The 19,621-nt window shown below is 47.6% G+C and overlaps 1 protein-coding gene across 1 annotated transcript; it reads right to left on the bottom strand.

Annotated features, from left to right (window-relative positions):
- Positions 1 to 245: 245 nt before the first annotated feature.
- Positions 246 to 18,337, bottom strand: VXN (vexin; the record flags this gene model as incomplete). Its single annotated transcript, XM_084260602.1, has 6 exons — positions 246 to 432; positions 1,422 to 1,489; positions 4,430 to 4,491; positions 8,580 to 8,742; positions 15,264 to 15,319; positions 18,271 to 18,337. The coding sequence occupies 6 exons, from the start codon at positions 18,335 to 18,337 to the stop codon at positions 246 to 248; spliced, it is 603 nt and encodes a 200-aa protein (XP_084116728.1).
- Between the last annotated feature and the right edge of the window lie 1,284 nt (positions 18,338 to 19,621).

Genomic DNA, 19,621 nt, shown 5'->3' on the forward strand with positions numbered 1-19,621 from the left:
TGTAATTCTAGGGGGATACTTGGAATTTTAGTACATCACAACAAAGACAGACAAGTGAGTTGCATCACAGTCACCGTTTTTATCTTCCTTAGCCTTTCTCCCACCATTCTGAGGCAACGGCATCAAGTAATAACAAGGATATTGTTTTCCTGGATGAGCTGTGCTGTGTCTGTTCCCTCATGGATCCTAGAGCACCTTGGCCTGGCTAACGGACCTCCTGTCTTTCCAAGCGCCGCTGCGCCTTATCAGTCTGCCTCAAAGGCACTGTTTGTTGCCCCCAGGTACTCTGACTTCTTCTTGTGCTTCATCCACATCTTCCTCAGGAGGCTGGGCGTCCCACACAGGTTGCCTCCGGTCAGTGGTAGTGAAGCTTCTGCTCCTGGGGGCAGGGTCAGGTCGTACTCCGCTGTCTTCCGCCAGCGCTGCCTGTGGCTAGCAAATACAGCACGGATGTGTAAAGCACTCGTCTCCATGGCCCTTCTTCCCTGATTATGACTGCTGGCCACTGAAAACCAAGGGCTGCCTGGTGGCAAAGGTACGCCTGTGCCTGGCCCACCCCTGGGACTGCCAAGTCTGGGATGAGCAGGGCCTGTGCAGGGCATCAGGCCTCGATGCTGCAGCATCCTCTCCCCTCATGCCCCTCATTCCCTTGCTATCACTCACAGGAGGGGATGGGCTATAAGGCGGGGGGGGGGACACACACTACTAAGCGTGTCCTCTGCAGCGTTTGCCACCAGACAAGAAGCTGGTAGGTGGGACACCAAAGCCCCAGGGACCCTGCGGCAGCACCCAGGTGGAGTGAGCTCCACCTGGCCAAGGGGGCTGAGCTTACTTACACTGGGTGGTGGGGATTTATGTCTCTGTGTAGGGAGTGTGAGGACACTGTGACTGTGAGCTCATTACTGTCCCTCAGATGGCAATGGTGGCACCTCAGATATCACCCAGATCTGTGGCTGGGTTAACTGCCTACTGATGAGTGCATTTGTACTATGGCCAAGCTGTTCCTGAATTACACTTAAAGACAGCAAAGGTTTGTTTAAAAATATTTAATTACATTTTTTTCTAAGCTGCCATAGGGCAAATATTATAGACTTCTTAGGGGGAAAATACTTAAATTTTGAATGTAGGTGCTTTTTTTTTTCTAATGATAGAGCTGGCACCAAGGCAGCTCAATTAACAGCTGTGGCTGGAGGTATCATCAGTGTGTCCTTTAGCCTGCCTCTGGGAAACAAGTGGCATGGCTTTACTGTAAATCAAGGATGATTTACAGCTCTGATTCAGAGGAGATCTGCGGCTGAGAACTTCTCTGTGTTTCTGGAGAGTGGGTGACCTGCGATGGAGGTGCCCCATCCCCTTCCCTGCCTGGCAGCACCCCATGTGCAGCCCCACAGGCTTGGATGGAGGGGTGGAAAGAGACTTACTTGTCTGTAGCAGAGTCTGTGACAGCCGACGCTTTTGCTGTGACATGGGCAACTGGAGATGGCAGGAACTGCGGGAGGGAAAAGCAGGGAATTAGGGAATGCCACGGATGAGGAGGGACCCCAGGTTCGTCTGAGGGAAGAGGCTGTTTTAGGAAAATGAATAAACATTCTTAACAAGAGGAAGAAGGCTGGCTAAGGATGCTGCTCATGTGAAATGGTCTCACTGAGCTCAGCACAGATCTTGCATGAGCAAGAATTACACCCCTTGTCAAAGGAAGAAGGCTTGCAGACCTTTTTATTCCCTATTTCTCCCTGTCTGGCTTCCCAAGGAGGTGAGGGTCTGTGCAGTCTGCCTCTTGCAACTCTTCAACTGCCACCTTTACCTCTGGCTGGGGAGCAGCTGTCCCAGATATTGCTCCTTCTTGAGCACTCAGAAACACTTCCCCATTTTTCAGGGTGCTGCTTTGTGGGGGGGGACCCTGGTTCATGCCCCAGTGCTGCCACAGCCCCACAAGTGCTTAACCATTGACTTCCTCCTTAGTTAATTTGATTCTAAATCACCCACCAGAACCAAGTCACATTTTCTCACAAATCCACCCCAGAGACCAGTACATCCTCCAAGGTGGTAACCTAAAGTGTGAGTTGCCCACAAACTGCGACATGCTGTCACCATTTCAGGCAATAAACACATGGTGATTTCACTGACAATACTGAAAATATTCTTCATATTATCATTGGTACTATCACTGCTCTTAAGCTGCCCAGGGATACTTCTCCTGGGATCAGTCTGGCACTGGTTAGGTTTAGGTGTGCTCTGCAAGTATCCCAAGTCTTAAAGATGTTTGAAGTTACTTCTAAAAGCACCCTTTGGAATTTAACTAGGTTAACTATTGGTAGGTGCAATTAGGTTCATTACACTGAATGCCATTAATTTTTGACCATGACTCAATATTGTACAGTTGTTTTTCTTGAGTGTGGACCAGCCACCAGCCAGCATGTACATTACAGCCATCCAAAAGGGCATTTAAACCTATAAAGTTTCTATAGCATGGTCTGGTGTTGGTCAGAAACTTTTTAAAGGACTATTTTCTGTCTGAAAATCTAGTTTTAATAAAATCACAGAATCACAGACTGTTAGGAGTTGGAAGGGACCTCGAAAGATCATCTAGTCCAACCCCCCTGCCAGAGCAGGGTCACCTACACTAAATCACACAGGAACGTGTCCAGTCGGGTTTTGAATGTCTCCAGAGAAGGAGACTCCACAGCCTCTCTGGGCAGCCTGTTCCAGGGCTCTGTCACCCTCACAGTGAAAGTTCCTCCTTACATTCACATGGAACTTCCTATGCTCCCGCTGGCACCCATTGCCCCTTGTCCTATTGCTGGCCATCACCAAGAAGAGCCTGGCTCTGTCATCCTGACTCTCACCCTTTACATGTTTATAAACATTTATAAGGTCACCCCTCAGTCTCCTCTTGTCCAAGCTAATGAGACCCAGCTCCCTTAGCCTGTCCTCATAAGGAAGGTGTTCCACTCCCTTAATCATCTTGGTAGCCCTGCACTGGACTCTTTCAAGGAGTTCTGTATCCTTCTTGAACAGAGGGTCCCAGAACTGGACACAATATTCCAGGTGTGGTCTCACCAGGCCAAAGGAGAGGGGGAGAAGGACCTTTCCTGACCTACTAACCCCACCCCTTCTAATACACCCCAGGGTGCCACTGGCCTTCTTGGCCACGAGGGCACTTTGCTGGCTCATGGTCATCCTGCTGTCCACCAGCACCCCCAGGAACCTCTCAGCTACGCTGCTCTCCAACAGACCAGTCCCCAACCTATACTGGTACTTGGGGTTGTTCTTCCCCAGATACAAGACCCAGCACTTGCCCTTGTTAAATCTCATTAAACTTCTTCCCTCTCAGCTCTCCAGCCTGCCTAAGTCCTGCTGAATGGCAGCACAGCCCTCTGGGGTGTCAGCCACCCCTCCCAGCTTTGTGCTGTCAGCAAATTTGCTGACTGTGCACTTTATTCTCTCATCCAGGTCATCAGTGAATATACTGGATAGCACAGGTCCAGTACCAACCCCTGAGGGACCCCACTAGATACAGGCCTCCAGCTGGACTCCATCCCACTGATCAAAACTCGCTGGCTTCTTCCCAGCTCTGAACCCACCTCACTACTCGACCTTCCAGACCACACTTCCTCAGTCTAGCCATGAGTATGCTGTGGGAGATGGTGTCAAATGCTTTACTGAGGTCAAGGTAGACCACATCTACTGCCCTACCATCATCTGTTCACCTGGTTATATCCTCATAAAAGGCTATTAGATTAGTCAAACACGACTTCCCCTTGGTACAACCATGTTGACTGTTCCTAACAACCCTCTTACCCTAACAACCCTACTTGATATTCTTTCACTGCCACATAAGATCCCGAACTCCACCATCTCACTGAAGATTGGTTTTTGGTAAGAAAAAGAAAGGAGGGAAAATGTTTTGGTAAGGCTCAGGCCTTTTTAACCAAAACATTGTGTCTGTCCAGTACAGAACCATTTGTTTGTTTGTTTGTTTTGAATGATGATTTTCCCACCGACTCTTTAGTGACATTTTTGACTGCTCTGATTGCCATGTCAGGTTTGCCTTCAGGACAATATGAATTATTTGATGCTTTTTCCAATTCAGAAAACTTCCCCCCTTCCTCCCCCAAGTTTGTGAAATTCCCTGAGAAACAAGAGGCTAATTCCTCCCAGCTCTTGCAGGTGTCTGAATATGCAGGGCAGCAGCCTGCCTGTTTCCACCCGACCCTTCCTGGTTCCCTGGGGGGTAGCTGTCCTGTGCCAGTCTCTGCTCCCAGCTAAGGATCCACTGCCATAAGCCATGCCTCAAAGCCTTAATGAAGACTGTGAAACCTGCACACACTGTGATAGAATGACAAGCTGTTAACATGGAACATGCTGACAGGTACTAGGTTTTAAGATGCATCAGACGGCAGTAGTTGGTCTCTCTCCATTTACTTACCAGAGATTTTCCATCCAGCAGGTGATTACAGGACTTGGATGACTCTTGTTCAGTAATTCCCACTGCAAAGCAGAGGAAACATGGCCTTATTGGCAATTATCCCATCAGCACAGCTCGTATTGCAAAGCCTCCTTCCATGCAGTTAAACCCAGGCATGAACAGAGTCCAGGTTCAGGTTATGGTTCTGCTAGATTTGATGACAGCCAAAAGTGCAGAAGCTTTATCTACTGTGATATCAAAACAAATCAGTTTGGAATTGCTTAAGTCACTCTGGAAAGTCACTCAACTGCTTCCTCCTAGGCTTTTAAAAGGAGATGATGAGCTGTCCTTAGCCGACTATGTGAAGCAGGAGCCCTTTCCTCTCTGGAAACACATGTGTGTATGAGCCACAAAGAAGGTCCCATCTGCTGCTCCTCAGCAGAGGCTGGGGAATGCAGATTTTGCAGGTCTTAAAGCCCCACCGCTGGGTTTGTCCCACCTAGGAGATCATCCTCCTTTCTGGATTGCCCTGGGGAGTTACTCTTACCTGGGCAGAGCTGTGTGGCACACCCACCCTATCACAGGGAGGGATTCTGCCTGTCTGGTTACATTTCAGCTACGGGTGAACACTCAGCCAGTAACTTCCCCAGGGATAAATGCTCACTGCCATTCCTGCTAGCTGTGGCAAGGAAATAAGTGAGTGAGGGATGCCAGGATTTTTTTTCACTGAGCCAAATCCTCCCATTTGGCTGTGGGAATGGGGAGGTGTCTTTCTTTTTTCCTTTTCCTTTATTTTCCCCCTTTCTGTCTGTTCCAGGCCATTGTTGGGTTTCTGCTGTTTTTAAAAGGGATGTTCAAGGAAGTGGAGAGCAAGGATAGACAGAAACACCAGGATTCATCAAGACAGAGGACAGAATATGATTTGCAACTGCTGTGACCAATGGACTATAAATAATGACAGCAAACATCAGAAATAGCCAAGGTGCTACTTCCAGAGCTGTCTCCAGCATGAGTTAGCAGTCAGAGCTGTCTTCTCCTTCTGGGGGCAGCATTTGACCACGGTAAGCATCTTAACCAGCCTCCCTTTCCCGCTCCCACCCCCTTGCCAGTAATTCCATTAGGTACCTAACCATATCCCTCATGTCAAAGTTTAATTAAATTACCTCCTCTCATCTTGCATATTAGGTACTAACAGTATTCAGCAAGCAGCTCCAGGCATCACTGCTGCAGCTAATGTCCACCTTTTTTCTTTCTTTTTTTGTTTTGTTTTCTTTTTCCCTTTTATATTTGTTTGTTTGCTTGCTTGCTTGCTTTCACATGGTCTGATTCTTCCCTTCAGCCTGTCACTCTTCTTATCAGGTATAGAAAACGTTACGGTGAAATTTTAGCACCTTATCTAAGCCAAAGTAGATCCTTATGGCTTCAGGTTTGTAACTCCATGTGACTTCAGGACAGTGGTGGCTGGGTATGGTGTGAATTCCCCTTCTAGAAGGTGCTTTGGATGTCCAGGCCTGTGACAAGGGGTGCTTCTCATCCATTATTCTGACTTGCCCTGTGTTTCCAAGATGTTTGTACCTGTACCAACTCATGGTACAAAACCTACCACTTCTTTCCTGGAGAATAAGTGTGATTTTTTTACCAATCTGTCCATCCTGCAAAGCAAAGCATGGCTTTCAGTGCTGTCAGGGCCTTCTTGCTCAGGCCCTACACTAGAGTTACCTTCCTGCATGCTGGAACACACTGTCCTTACTCTTTCTTATTCACGTAGGGTTTCCAACAAGAGCAGTTAGTGTGCTGATGCTCTCATCTATACTCATGTTTACATATTTGTCACTCCCTCTGGAAGTCTGTGACCCATATTTCAAGATGTGCTCTACCAAATCTGAAGTCTCTTTAATATTCAACAGTACTTGTATATGGAGCAAGCATGGAAAGCTGTACAGACACTCTCTCCAGTCAGAAAGCTGAAGAATGTTTTTGAAGTGTGTAGTTTATGTGGACATCACATTTGTGTGGAGATCAATGAGAACAGATGAAACACATCCATACATTTATCTGACTTCATATCACATGGTGCTGAGAAACCTTTCTGGGCTCTGTCATGGCACCCTATTCTGTGTCTAGGTGTTATTAGAACAGTGTGAATTGAATCTGAACACTGCAGCACCTCACAGCAAAGAGCTTTTTTTTTTTTTTTTTCACAAAAGTATTTGAAAACACTTCTACTTTCCTCCCCTTAAAATGCTACATCTGTAGAGCCAGGCACTCCAAAGTTCTGGAATACCAGAACCAGACTAAAGTTAGTTCATTAGACATTGAGAGTCAGATTCTAATTAGTGACCAGAAACCACATTTTTCCACACTTTCTCCTTCACTCAGAAAGCAGCTGCTCATCCCTAGCTTTTACTTCTCAGTGCACAGTCCTACACTTCCTTTCTCCACCAGTGAACCCTCTGACAACAACGCTGCTAATCCTTTCACCTGCTTTCTGTGTTGCTGGTCGCTGTGGTCATCATCTGCACAAATAGTTATTTTAAAAACAGCTTCCTCACCTCTTGGAGGACAAAAAGTCCTGCCAGGGAAACAGAGGTAGGTACTGAGCTCAAGATCAGAAGTTCCTGGGATCCAGTTTTTCAGAGGCTCAAGGAGGACACAGCACTGTTCACAGTCAAAGGACAGTTCTTCGTGCAGCAGGAACCGAGCGCTCCCCGGTGTTGCAGTCGGAGGTGTGAAGCAGGGACCCAGGAAAGGAGGACAGATACACTGTCTGTGTGAGGTGATCAGCATCACTGAGGATTCCAGTGGCAGTGATGGACAGACCTTAGGGAGCTATGGCAGGAGACGCCCTGTGTGGTCCCTGAGCACCTTCTCTGTTGGAGGGAACAGGGATCTGACAAAGAACCTCGCTGTGCTGCACAAACTCAGGCAGCCCTGCAGAAGCTCTCTTGTCTTGTCCACCTGCTCCTGGTGAGTTTGTCCTGTACTGTTCTCCTGGCTCCCTCCTCTCATTCCACAGTCAGTCCTTTTTGTTTCTTTTTTTGTTCTTATTTTAACTTAGTTTCTCCTTCTTTCTCATTCAGCATCCCCCTTTTTTTTGCCCAATTGCCCATTTCCCCCTTTTACTCTCTTGCTTTTGGATTCTTGCATCTGTCTGGACACCTATCTGTCATCCTTTACCTCTTGCTGCCCCTAGCAGCAGAGACCAGCCATCCCTCCTTTCTCCCTAACTGGCTCTTGGCCATGCACCAACCCACAGCCAGTCCCAGCAACAGTTCCTCCTCTCCCCTCTGCAGACCTGAAGCCCCAGCTCTTTGTTCAGACATTTATTGGCTCCTGTCCTGGTTTGAGACCTTTGCCTATGGTCCCAAGCTCGGTTCCTTCCTTCCCAGTTTCCCAGGCCCTGCTGTTGTCTGAACTGTGTTCAGACGGGATGGCTTATGAGCAGTGCAGTCGCAGGACGGTGGTGTGAAGAACCTTTACACCATCATGGTAGATAGTATCTGCTTTACAGATTCAGCACCTTTACATGGCTAAATGTCCAGGTGCTTACAAAACATGTGCCATATGGGATTTTTTCAGACTGGACTGCATCTGGGTGGTTGTTTAAGGGAGAGCAAAAGATGCTTTTTTGATTAAAAGGCCACTCCTTGCCAAACTGCATGACCCTGCTCCAGCTCTGGCCTTCCAAACATAACACACCAGCGCTGCAGGAGCTGAATGACCAGTCTATTTATATTTACTCATTTCCTTGGTTTTGCACTGGCAAACTCTATTTTTCCTTCATGGGTTCTCACAAATATGCTGAACAAGTTTTGATTGAAAAAACAAAACATCTCTGCAACTGACATCCAGAATCCGAAATTTCACCCCAATTGATTGTGTTCTGGCAACTTCTAAGCAAACAAACAGGGATCTTCTATAATAAGATGACTCAGGCAAACTCAGTAATTTGTAATCTATCATCTTTAAAACACTGTCAGCCTTTGGAAAGGGAATGTTTATGACTGAATAAAGTGAGAGCTCTGTGATGCCACGGTCATGATCTCCTTAATTCCAACCGACATTTTAAGCATGGAAGTATCCTTCAGGTACAAAACAAAGAGCCTGGTTCAACTGGAAGACTACAGTACCTGAAGCACTGTTCTGGATAAAGCCACTTCTGTGGACTTACCTTGCTGGGCAGTGCCCTTGGTGGGGCAGGGCCCCTGCTGCCCGCCCTGCAGGCAGCCCAAGCCCCGCACCTCGTCGTCGCTGTACAGCACTTGGAGGAAGTCACCTTGGTGGGGCTGCAGCTTCTCTGTCCTGTGGGGCCGACGGTCGGCCACGGCCACCACCTACGGGGAAAAGGCAGAACCACCCTGCTATACCCAGCCTTGGAATTCAGGAGGTCCGTCAAGGACCATCAAGGGGATCTCTGTGGGGTTTGTAAGGTTATTTTTGTTGGGCTCCCGCCTCTGTGCACGAGATGTATCAAAGTATGGGGCAATCATGCAGGGTGTCCCTGGGACCCAGCTACATCATTGCACCTCTCTGTATTCCCCTCAGGAGACTGCAAGGTGGTCCTTTTCAAGATATATGGACTGCTGCCTTTGAGACAGCTCAAATTCAATTTCTTATTGCACCATATTTTGGACAATCCAGTAAACCTATGCAACGTGAGTTGCAAATGCTATTTCTTCTTGGCTTCTTCTGTTCTGGACTTATTTATGTTTTACACCTGGTAAATGACTCCAGAGGATACAAGGTGGTGAATAATTGTGCTCCTAGAGACTAATCTACACAAACATTAGTTCACACAAACAAACCTCGCTGACACCTCTGAACATCAGGCCTTCTGTATCTCAGAGTCCCTCAAAATGAGTCTGAATAAAATGGAGCTTTTTTCCCTGTATCAATCTGACCAGGTCAAGGCACTCACTGTGCTGCCACAGGCAAGGCGGGGGGGGACAGAGCTAAAGTGATCTTAAAAACCCAGGGCTAAACTCCAAGCAGGTGGATCCATCAGGACTGTTACGCAGGATGGTCCAAACCCAATTTTCTCAAGAAGATTAAAGTCCCAAGAGCAGAGAAAGAGTGTTTCATTCTTCTTTTTATTTATTATTCTTCCCTGAAGACTGTCTGCAGAGAACCAGTTAAACAGGGCGAAGATCCAAACCAGTAAGGAAACATGACATGTGGCAACTATTCAGATTGTTTCCTATTAGACTTACTTATGTTGATCTTATGCTAGAAGACCAGGAGAAAAACAGTTACTTTCATCTACCTGATGGCTGACATCTACTTTTCATTTAGAAATAGGTATTTTTTCCTCAAGACTGAGACCAGCAACAGACCAAACCACTATAGGCATAGCAAAACTCTTAATCCCATCTACTGCTCTGCTTTCTAACATACATTCCAGATGTAAACAAGACTGCATTCAAGCATGGCCCCTCATGCAACACTGTCTGCTTTCTTTAAGTAAGTTTTAATTCAGTTTGCTGTTAATCTGCAATATTCTGTGCACGTGAATTTTTCCAGATACAAAAACCACATGCAAAGCAATGTTTTCTGAGGCAGGAAAAAAGGAAAGCCCCAACCTGACTGCTTTTTACTCTTTTGAATCTACTGGAGTACTCAGTGAATTCTGAAGAAGGCTACATGGCCTAGATACTACTGACCAGCAGGACAAGGAGCAGAAACTGCCCAACAGCAGCAAAAAAATGCAGCTAGAAAGGGCTGTTCAGGCAACTAAAGCCTAATCCAAGACCTAAGAGAGGTTAGTTCTGTGGATTTTGGCACACAGCTTAACACAGTCCCTGCTCCATAAGCTCCTTAAGGACGCACCCAGTGTTACCTTAAAGTCAAAGGATCTACCAGTGTCCTTGCAGACAAGCACGTGCCAAAGGAGGCTGCAGATGGGGCCCAGCTCTACTGACCACGAATCTGGTGCTGCCAGAATGAGCCGAGCCTTAGTATCGCTCTGATGAGAAATGAGGATGATGCTGGTGGTGAGAGACCTCCTGCTGCTGCTTAAGCACTGGCTCTCTCCCAGCTGCCCCTGGACCAGTTCCAGGACCTCCCCATCCCTCTGCAGCGGCTCGTGGCAGGCTGCAGGCTCCAGTGTCCACACACATACACCCGACCACCCGCACCTTGCAAGCCGCTGCTTTCCAAAGGCATTACCCCTCCATCACCGCACTGACACTGGTGGAGTCACCTGTCTTTATTACAAACACAACGAGGCTGTGGCTGGCAGGGATCTCCCATGACAGCCTTCGGAGTCTGTCTTGCATCATCCAAACTCCTCCTGCTTTGAAGGGATGCCACAAAGCTCAGCTTTTCCCTCCAGCTCTGGAAATGTGTACAGTGCTCTAGGTCACGGCTCAATCTTCTGTGGTGTGTGACAGAAAATGTCATCAGCCCTCTGCTAGTGAGACACCCAGCGCTGCTTCTTTTACATGGCCGTGGAAAGAACATTTTTGGTAAGTAGGATGCTGGCTGCAGTCATCTCTAATCCTGAAAGTGGCTTATTTGATCAGTGTAAACCACCGCACCTCGAAACTTAACAATCTGCCTTTGTGTTGCAAAGGATGACACGTAGTTTGGGGAAAGGAAGTGGGATTCTTAACTCCATCCATAGCAGGAGTGATTCAGGCACACTGCCTGTGTTTTTGGGATCCCCTGTTACATGTCAGATCTGTAATGCCAGAACACCTTCAAGCAGAAGAATCTGTATAAACAAGTTACGATGCCATTTTCCACTGCAGCTGGAGACAAGAGTGCAATCGCGACAGCACATCCTCAGCCAGCATCTCCTTCTCTGCAGCACTTGGCTGTAGCACACATTTGGACTTTCTTATCTCCTAATTCAAGACCTCACTGTGACTTTGGCTACCCTGGCTCGTGACTGTAACGTGTAACGACTTATCTAGGTCAGGAAACTAAACCTGCCCTAGCACAGTTTTGATCTAAACTGGAGCTGACATTTCTCTGGGGTACCTAGGGTAAGGCAGAAGGATCGGCTGGAAGTCACTTTTCTTTTCTAGACCTACCAGGAAATTTAAATCCTTGTGAATGGCAGAGGCAGCCACACTATGTGGAATTAGTAAACTGCTCTCTCAAAACCTACTGTTTTTAGAACCTGTAAGGCCCTTGGCTGGCTCAGTCTGTCGGCAGGATGCTGACTTGGAACTCAAAGCTCGGCAAAGGCTCTGTTTTGTGGACCTTATTAACCTGGCATACCTGCTGTTGGAATTAGCTGTCTTAAGCAGGGGACATGGAGGACGCAGGAGAGTTGCAGAGCAGCACAGAGGCTGCTCCAACAACTCAACTCCTGGACCCAAAATCCCATCCCCAAACCAACAACCAACCAGAAAAGGTGGTAATTAATCATTTGGCTTTGGATAAAACTTTGAAGCTTAGAGGCTGAACTGCAAAGTGCCTGTTAGTGGGGTTTAAATACCAGATTGGTAGAATTAAGCTCTTTCTGATGGACTAATGCTGCTCTAATTTTTAATGTGGCAGTATTAGCATGCCCAGAGGGATTTGCCAATTTTCTGCAAAGTAGCCAGGTACTGGTGTCCAGACAGTTCTACCCAAAGGGTTTTGGAGCTAGAAGAGCAAGGGAAGAGAATGGAAAGATCTACCATCACTGGAAATTACTCTTCATAGGGCAACGGGAACTGCAAATAGGCATAGCAGTGAAACACTCAATTAAAAAAGAAAACAAACAAACAAAAGACCAAAAATGAAGGTGTTTCCCCCTTTCTTTCACTCTTCCACAACCATGATCATGCTTTTGGGGTGGGTTCTTGAACGAGATGGAAGTTACCCCCACACATCAGTCATTTGCATGCTAAATCACCTAATGCTACATTGCTTGAGTTGTTTCTGCCACGAAAATAAACCTCTGGCAGATGTCCACGCTGCTTGCTATTTTTGCCCTTGCCTGGGATTAAAGTTGTGCATCCCCTGCAGCCACCAGAGCAGAAGATTTCATGTTAGCTGAGGCATTTCCATGGCACCAACTGCAGGTGCAGGGGTAAAAGTGAAAAAGAAAGAATCATTCCGCTACTTTTACGAAGTGCTTTTGGTCTAGAAATTGGCAAACACAACTTCCTCACAGGCCTGTAGCTTCCAGGACGTGCTGCTTAGCTGGATGCCTGCACAGGAGCTGCAAGCAGCAGCTGCATCACACTGGAGAAGGGGAATGGATACAGGAGAGCCCAGTGCACCAGCTGCTTCAGTGTGAGAGCCTCAGAGCCAGAGCTGCAGACCGTTCCTCAGGCTCCATGTGATGCAGCCTGCACTGTGACCAGAGGCCAGTTGAAGGATATGTTTAATTGGGGTCAGGAAAGCCCCAAAGGGAAACCCCCCCACCAACCAACCCACCTAACTATAAAAATACAGCAAGCAAACAGGGACTTTCTTATTTTCGTAGACCTTTGTGAGTATGGTGCTGCTACAGCTGATCCAATCCCACTTAAATATTAATGGCTTCCACTCAGCTGAGATTTGGAATGTGATAACAGACATACAGTTGCTCTAGATTTCGATGAGAGTTAGCTGAAAATTTTCTGGCTGAATGGTTTTATGAGAAAATTCTGTGCATTCTGTTGGAAAAGCATCTATTTTGTCAACAAATGGAGGAGTTATCTGAGCATCCTGGTCTACTAAGTCAGAATTCTTCACTTTTTACTTTGGACTTTTATTTTTCTATTCCGTGACAAACAAAATGTGTGGAATGCATAACAAATAGCAAAGGGAGTATCTCAAAATGGCTTAATTTGAGCAGCACCCTGACACTCTGACTGTCACCCTCACTGGGAATGGAGAGTCATTGTGAAACCTCACCCCGAGTTATGGGATGAAAAGAAGATCTTCGCAATTTGAGACAATACGCAGAATGGTTTTTACTCAACCACCACAGGCGTGTCATTGACCCTTCCTGGGGGCCACTTCAGGCATCCTCTGAAGTACTGGGGTCCTGTGATCTGCTTTAATTACCGAGAGAGGGCATGGGAGTGAATGTGGTGAGGTGGTTTTTTTCCCCCAGTGCCCGAGTAGCTGTGGTAAGCAGCAGGAACCTGTGACACTGTGGAGAGATGAGGGAGCTGGGAATATGAAGAGAAGGTTATTTCATAGAATCATGGAATGGTCTGGGTTGAATTAGGATCATACAGTTCCCAAGGATCATATAGTTCCAACCCCCTGCCACAGGCAGGGCCACCAATGTCCAGGCCTGGATCTACACAAGGCTGCCCAGGGCCCCATCCAACCTGGCCTTGAACACCTCCAGGGACAGGATATCCACCACCAATCTGGGCAGCCTGTCCCAGCACCTCACCACTCTAAGAAAGGAGCCTTCCAAAGTTTGTACTGGTAACAGTGAGGATCGGATTTGCAAGCAAGGAAGCTGGGAAGTAGGATAGGGTATGGGAAAAGGGAAGGCTAGTGAGCAAAATCTTTCAACAAAGTCAAAGCTAGAGAAGAGACAGGTCTGTGGTGAGAAGAAATGCTTCGCCAGCAGAGTCTCAAAGCTTGTAAAAAGTGCTTTGATGTGCACAAGAGAAGATGTGGGCCTGCCAGTCCCACAAGTCAGAAATGTGATAAAAAGATGATGGAAGGTGGTCATGAATGGGCCAGTGGGTTTAAGGAGGGGAAATATGGCTTGGAAGACAAGAAACCTCAGTGTCCAAATTTGTCAGTGTCCAAACTTGGGAAACTTTCTCAGAGCATGAAAAATGTTCCTTTCTTTTACTGTTGCTGTTGTTATTTATTTAAGCATAACAATCTGGGGCAAAAATCTTTACAGACCTGTTGAAGAGTCTGCAGGGCACAAAAATCCCTCACACAGCAAAGAGAAAGTGGGGAAGGGTGAGACAAAAGCTGAGACTGAGCAGCACAGTGCTGCAGGAGAGAGGGCTGTGCTGCGTGGTGGGGCTGGGCATGGTTGGGTGGGATGGAAAGGACCATGCCCATGCCCATGCCCAGCTCCACCCTGATTTTTAGCTGCAGGTTGGCCCCGTGCCGTTCCTGTGCAGGAGCCATGGAAATGGCTCATGCCCAAGCAGCAGCCATGGGAGAGCAAAGGGGGAACTGCTTCTTCTCCGGGGCTGTGCACACCTCAGCTTTGGGACTAAAAACTCACATACAAAGAGCTGAGTTGTTCGTTTTCATCTGCATCTGGGAAGGGCAGGCAGAGCAGAAAATGAAGTCAGGGCTGCTGCCAGCTGGGAGCTTGGCCTGTGCAAGGCCTGGGGGGGGAACCTCACCTGCAGGGATTGGGTAAAGACCTCAGTGCCAGTGCACTGGGGTGAGTCGAGGACGGGCAAGCACTGCAGGGATCAAGGTGTGAGCTCTCCCAGAGCCATCTTTCTGAGCTGAGGTCATGGCCCATTGCTCGGTGGTTTTCTCACAGATTCCCTGGGGAGTGGGATCCTGGCTCCTTGATTAACCCAGGTATGTACTGATATGATTTGTTTGCTCTTCCTTCCTGCCTTGTCCCTCTGTCGCTGTTATTAGAGCTTTGTGGATAAGGACTAAGTCTGTGATTCCCTCAGATGACCTTGGCCTGTGCTGATAAACTGTAATTTTGACTGGCTTTGCACAAACTGTATTTTCAAAGTCCTTCTGTAAATAAACTGTAGCTTCACAGAAACTCCCATTTCTGTTTCCTCCCCAACTCCCTGCATCAGGCATCGATGAGCTTCTTTGCCCTGAAAGATCTATCTGCTTCCCATTTACCCACAGCATTTTTAAGGACCAGTTTTGCCAACTAGAATTAAAGAAACCCAAAACCAACCAAACAACCCAAAACAAAAAAAGAAGAAACAAAAGAAAAGAGAGGGAGAGAAAGGGAGATTTTTCTTACACTCTTTGTTAGGACGTGCTGTGTACTTTTGGCTCGTCTTCGGGCAGGGCTACATGCTGCAAAAAGAACAGGGACACAGTCAGGGTGCAGTGGGGGCAGACAAGCCCAAGCAACACTCTCAATAGCAGTGCCCACTGAAAATGCTGGTTAGGACAAAACTTTTAGGGGACCTTAAGATGACCCTCATGTGGGAGACAAGGGAGGAGGGGCTTAGCCATAGCCTCAGTAGTGACACGTCAGAGAACTTGTCCCAACTGCCCAATGCAGATATCCATGGGGGCAGGACAACAGTCCTCCCTGAGGTTCTGCTCCTCTGGCCTCCCACCTGCTGATATTTCAGAGGGAAATGAGCTTCTTTTTCCATCCCATCAACTTCAAACATACATTAACTTTGAAGAGTTTTATCTAGACAGGGTTTTTTTCAATAAGCTCAAACTGCTCCATGACATCATTTCAGTTTTACTGCACGATGTCCAAAGTACAACATTTGCTCTTAGTCTTTCTTTTTTTTTCCCCCAATACTTTGCTTAAAGTCTGTTTCTCATTTTTATTTCTTAGATCCCTGGAGGCACCCAAATCATAGGCAAAGCAGGGTTGCTAGCCACTAGACACACAAGACACCAGGGCCGTAAGCCAAGCTTCCAACCGGACTGAAGTGACTGGTTTGGGGTGAGGGTTCTTCTGGACAGTGAAGATTTTGTAGCCACTCATAATTTCATCTGAAACCACCCAGAAAATCTTAGCAGCTCTCCCAGGTCTCCATTTCATGGTATCTCCCCCTTTGTGCTTTAGAGTTACCACCTTCCCCTGAGTTCAGGACGCCAGAGTGGCGACTACAGGATTTAGCAGCCAGTTACAAAAAGAGGCCTGCAAAAACCCACCAAATTCAGTGAATCCCAGTTTTATTTCAGTGAATCCCAGTTTTATTTCTGTGAATTAATCCCAGTTTTAAAGGCTGGCCCTGCAGGCAAGGCATACAAATGGGGGTTTCCTACACAGGGTCCACCTACAGTCCAAAGGCTTGAAGAGGCAGGAAGGTTTGTTATGGGATCACGGGTGACTCTCACTCTGCAGGTGAGATTTCCTTTCCATTTCTGGCATACGTTCAACCCCAGGAGTTGCAGTGCTCAGTGTTGCTGTGTGGTGATGTTTGTGGAGAGTTCTGAAGCTGTGGAAGCAGCTGCAGATCACTCAAGGCTGCTCATTTTCTCTGATGGCAGGAATAACAAGTGAATGGGCTTTCCGGGGCTCTGGTACCAGCTGAGCTGGCAGTGGAACCAAAGCCACTCTTCCTGGACAGCTTGCCTTTATCTAAAAGCCACCCCCTGATGCCCCAGTGAAGATATAAGGGCTGTGTGTTAGGACCCCCTGATAAAGCTGTGGCCTGTGCTCTGCCCAGAGCAATATAGGCCAATAAGGGGGTTGTGTGTGTGTGGTAAATCTGAACAGGTAAGTTCTCTGCATGTGTGGAGCTTGGGGCAGCGCTAAGCTGTCAGTTTGATTACTGCCTGTTTTCCATGGCATGGTATCCTCAGGGATCCCTCCTGCCTCCTCCTGCAGGACACATTTTGTATTTTAAACCATGGTGAGCGTGGGATGAAAACCAGACCAACACCATGAAGGTGAGTTTGTCCCTCGGGATATGTTGCAACTGGCATATTTTTGAAGCTGCTGCATCCACCTTTACTTCTGGAATTTTATCCTGTGAGGACTAAACCACTTGCTTGCGCGCAAAAACCTCTCAGAGCAGACAACTTTAGGGATGCCAGGAACCAGCACCTTGCCTCTCTGGTATCTCATGTATTACACTGGACAGCGATGAGAGGAGTTTACACAGATCCCTACCAGAAGCAAGTACTGTCGTGCTGTTGTTACCCGGGCTGGTGCGCAGGGAACAGCACACGGCTGTGCCGAACGGGAATGAATGGGTCTGTACGGTCCACGGTGCAAGTCACTGCCTGTCGCCTGCCAGCGTGAGTGGCAAATGGCTGCGGGGGGGCTGCAGAATGGCCGGGTGTGAGGGGGAAGTCACGGCACCAGCAAACATGCCATCGCTGGCACAGCCACCGCGTGAAGAGTGAACCATGGCAGCGGTAGCCAGAAGTGACCCGCTCGTGCAGGAACACGGGGACACCCACGCAAAGAGTGGGGCTGCGGGGCTCCCCCTGCCAGCCTGGTTCTCTGCAGGGAGTGAGTGGGAGCGGGAAGGGAAGGGAAGAGTGAGCCCCTGCAGATGATGTTTCTGGGTTTGCCTGCGAGAGGATGGTTGTATGTGCAGCCCAGCTTTCGGGCAGCAAAAACAATTACTGCCATGGGTCACTCTGTCATTCCCACTTAGGCTCTGAAATTAAGCAGCTGAGAGCTCATGCTTGCAGCTTGCGAGTAAAGATTTGGTCTGGCCCCGCAATTTGTTTTCCCTGCTTTTACCTGCTTTCTTTGTCTTGTTGCTGAAATATGCAGCTATTGAGTTTAAACTAATTTGTTCAATCAAACGCAGACCGGGCTTTGTCCGGTTCTTACTCTTCATTACAAGCAATTAATGTTAATCATGCATTCATTTCCAGGGCATGGCTTTGGAAGCGTTCCACTGACTGAGCCAGCAGACTTAAAACTCCACATTCATGCAGCTCACCCAGTTGATCTGAGCTGCTAACCGCTCGCAGAACTCGGGTTTCTTTTCTGTTACACAGAATAGCCGCGCAGCCGCAAGCTGTCACTTTAGCAGTTACCTCATAGGTGTATCATCAACACCGATTCCAGATCCCCCGATTTTTTGCCAGCGCACATAAGATTTTACAGAGCCACAATGCCCGAGCACCTGCACGGATTAGCTCCAGGGACAGGCAGCGAGCGCTGGGCTGCGAGCAGAGCAGGGCACGGCGCGGCACAGCACGGCAGGGCAGGGCAGATGAGCTGCTCGCTTCAAAGATTTCCTTCCCTGACACCAAGCCCCCCACCCAGCCCAAAGCCAGCAGCGTGGCGGTGGGGTGGGTCCCGGTGTACTCACGTTTGGATGAAATCACGGTGGTGAAAACTTCTAGATTTTCGTCGCTGCAGCTGTAAATCTGGTGCATTTTCCACCTCTCCCTCCTGACTGCCTTTCAGCCTCATGCAACCGCTCTGAACTTCTGGTAAATAGGTTTCACTAATCCAATCTGGCTCTGTGATCATTGTCCAGATCTACAAAGGACAGACTGATGCTGTGATCTCATCTCATTCCATATTCTTCATTGCAACATTTTCTGCTCCCATCTGCCTTTCTATGAATCCTATTAATGAAAAGATTTAATTTAGCTGTTACTTAAGCCTCTGCCCAGATAGGAGCATTTTATTTTACGTTTCCTTTTACCAGTTTGGAGCATCCTCTGAAATAAATGGCTAACAGTTAGAGCCTGCTCTGTACCACCAATGTATAGGCAAATAAATGTTTATAGAAATATTGCAGGGCTTTTTAAAGTAAGTTGGGGTAAGACTTCACCTACTTCACTACATTTATCATAAAAATTTGCTCCCCTCATACAACGAGGAGTGGATTCTAGGTATATTAAAAAAAAAAATCATTTTATGTTTTACCTTTTAAATTTAACCGAATCCTGGGCACTGCAGTGTAAAATTTCAAAGGCAGGTGACTAAGGGAGGGCATGTCAGGCAGACGTAGGTAGGTCCGTGTGCCCTTGAACTTCAGTGGGTGTGGGGGGGATGACACAGGTGGCTCAGCCACACATGAGTTCCTATACAACTTGGTGGTTCTGGGGCCTAATTCCATATTTATACACTGCAATAAAGGGTCTTCTTGCCAAAGCTTTTCATTCCTTAGTGGTCCCATCAGAAATCGTTCCTTTTCACATCTACAAAAATCAGCCCCCTCAACTTCTGGTGACTTACTGCTGCCAGGGACACCTGAGAGGAGAGAAAATTTTGGCTGGCAGGCTCCAGCTGCTGATGTAGCAGGAACACTTTCGAGTGTGAATAATGATATTAAATTACGTCAGTCTAATGAATAGCCTTCATTACTGGCACGTGTGTGCAATTAACACAGAAACTAGGCTGTCTTCTCCTACAGATGTCTGCCACCAACAGTCCCAGATGGAAAGTGCCAGCAAACACGGGCTGTCACTGTCATATTTATGTACTATTTCTTCTTTGAAATAGCAAATATTAGTCAAATACATACTCCAAGCCTGGAAGTATTTTGGTTGAGCGGAAGGTGTCACTGTTTCAAGAAAGAAAGGGGTGAAGAGAAGCTGGTGTCACTTGCCACATCCCAGGGCAGCTTCCTGCTGTCCAAGGGCAGCAAATCCATTATGGGTCCGGGGGTGTGTGTGTGGGGAAACATTGTCCTGGGAAACCGTGCTGTG

This window comes from Gallinula chloropus (genome assembly GCF_964237585.1).
Source record: "Gallinula chloropus genome assembly, chromosome: 2".
NCBI classification, from domain to species: Eukaryota; Metazoa; Chordata; class Aves; order Gruiformes; family Rallidae; genus Gallinula; species Gallinula chloropus.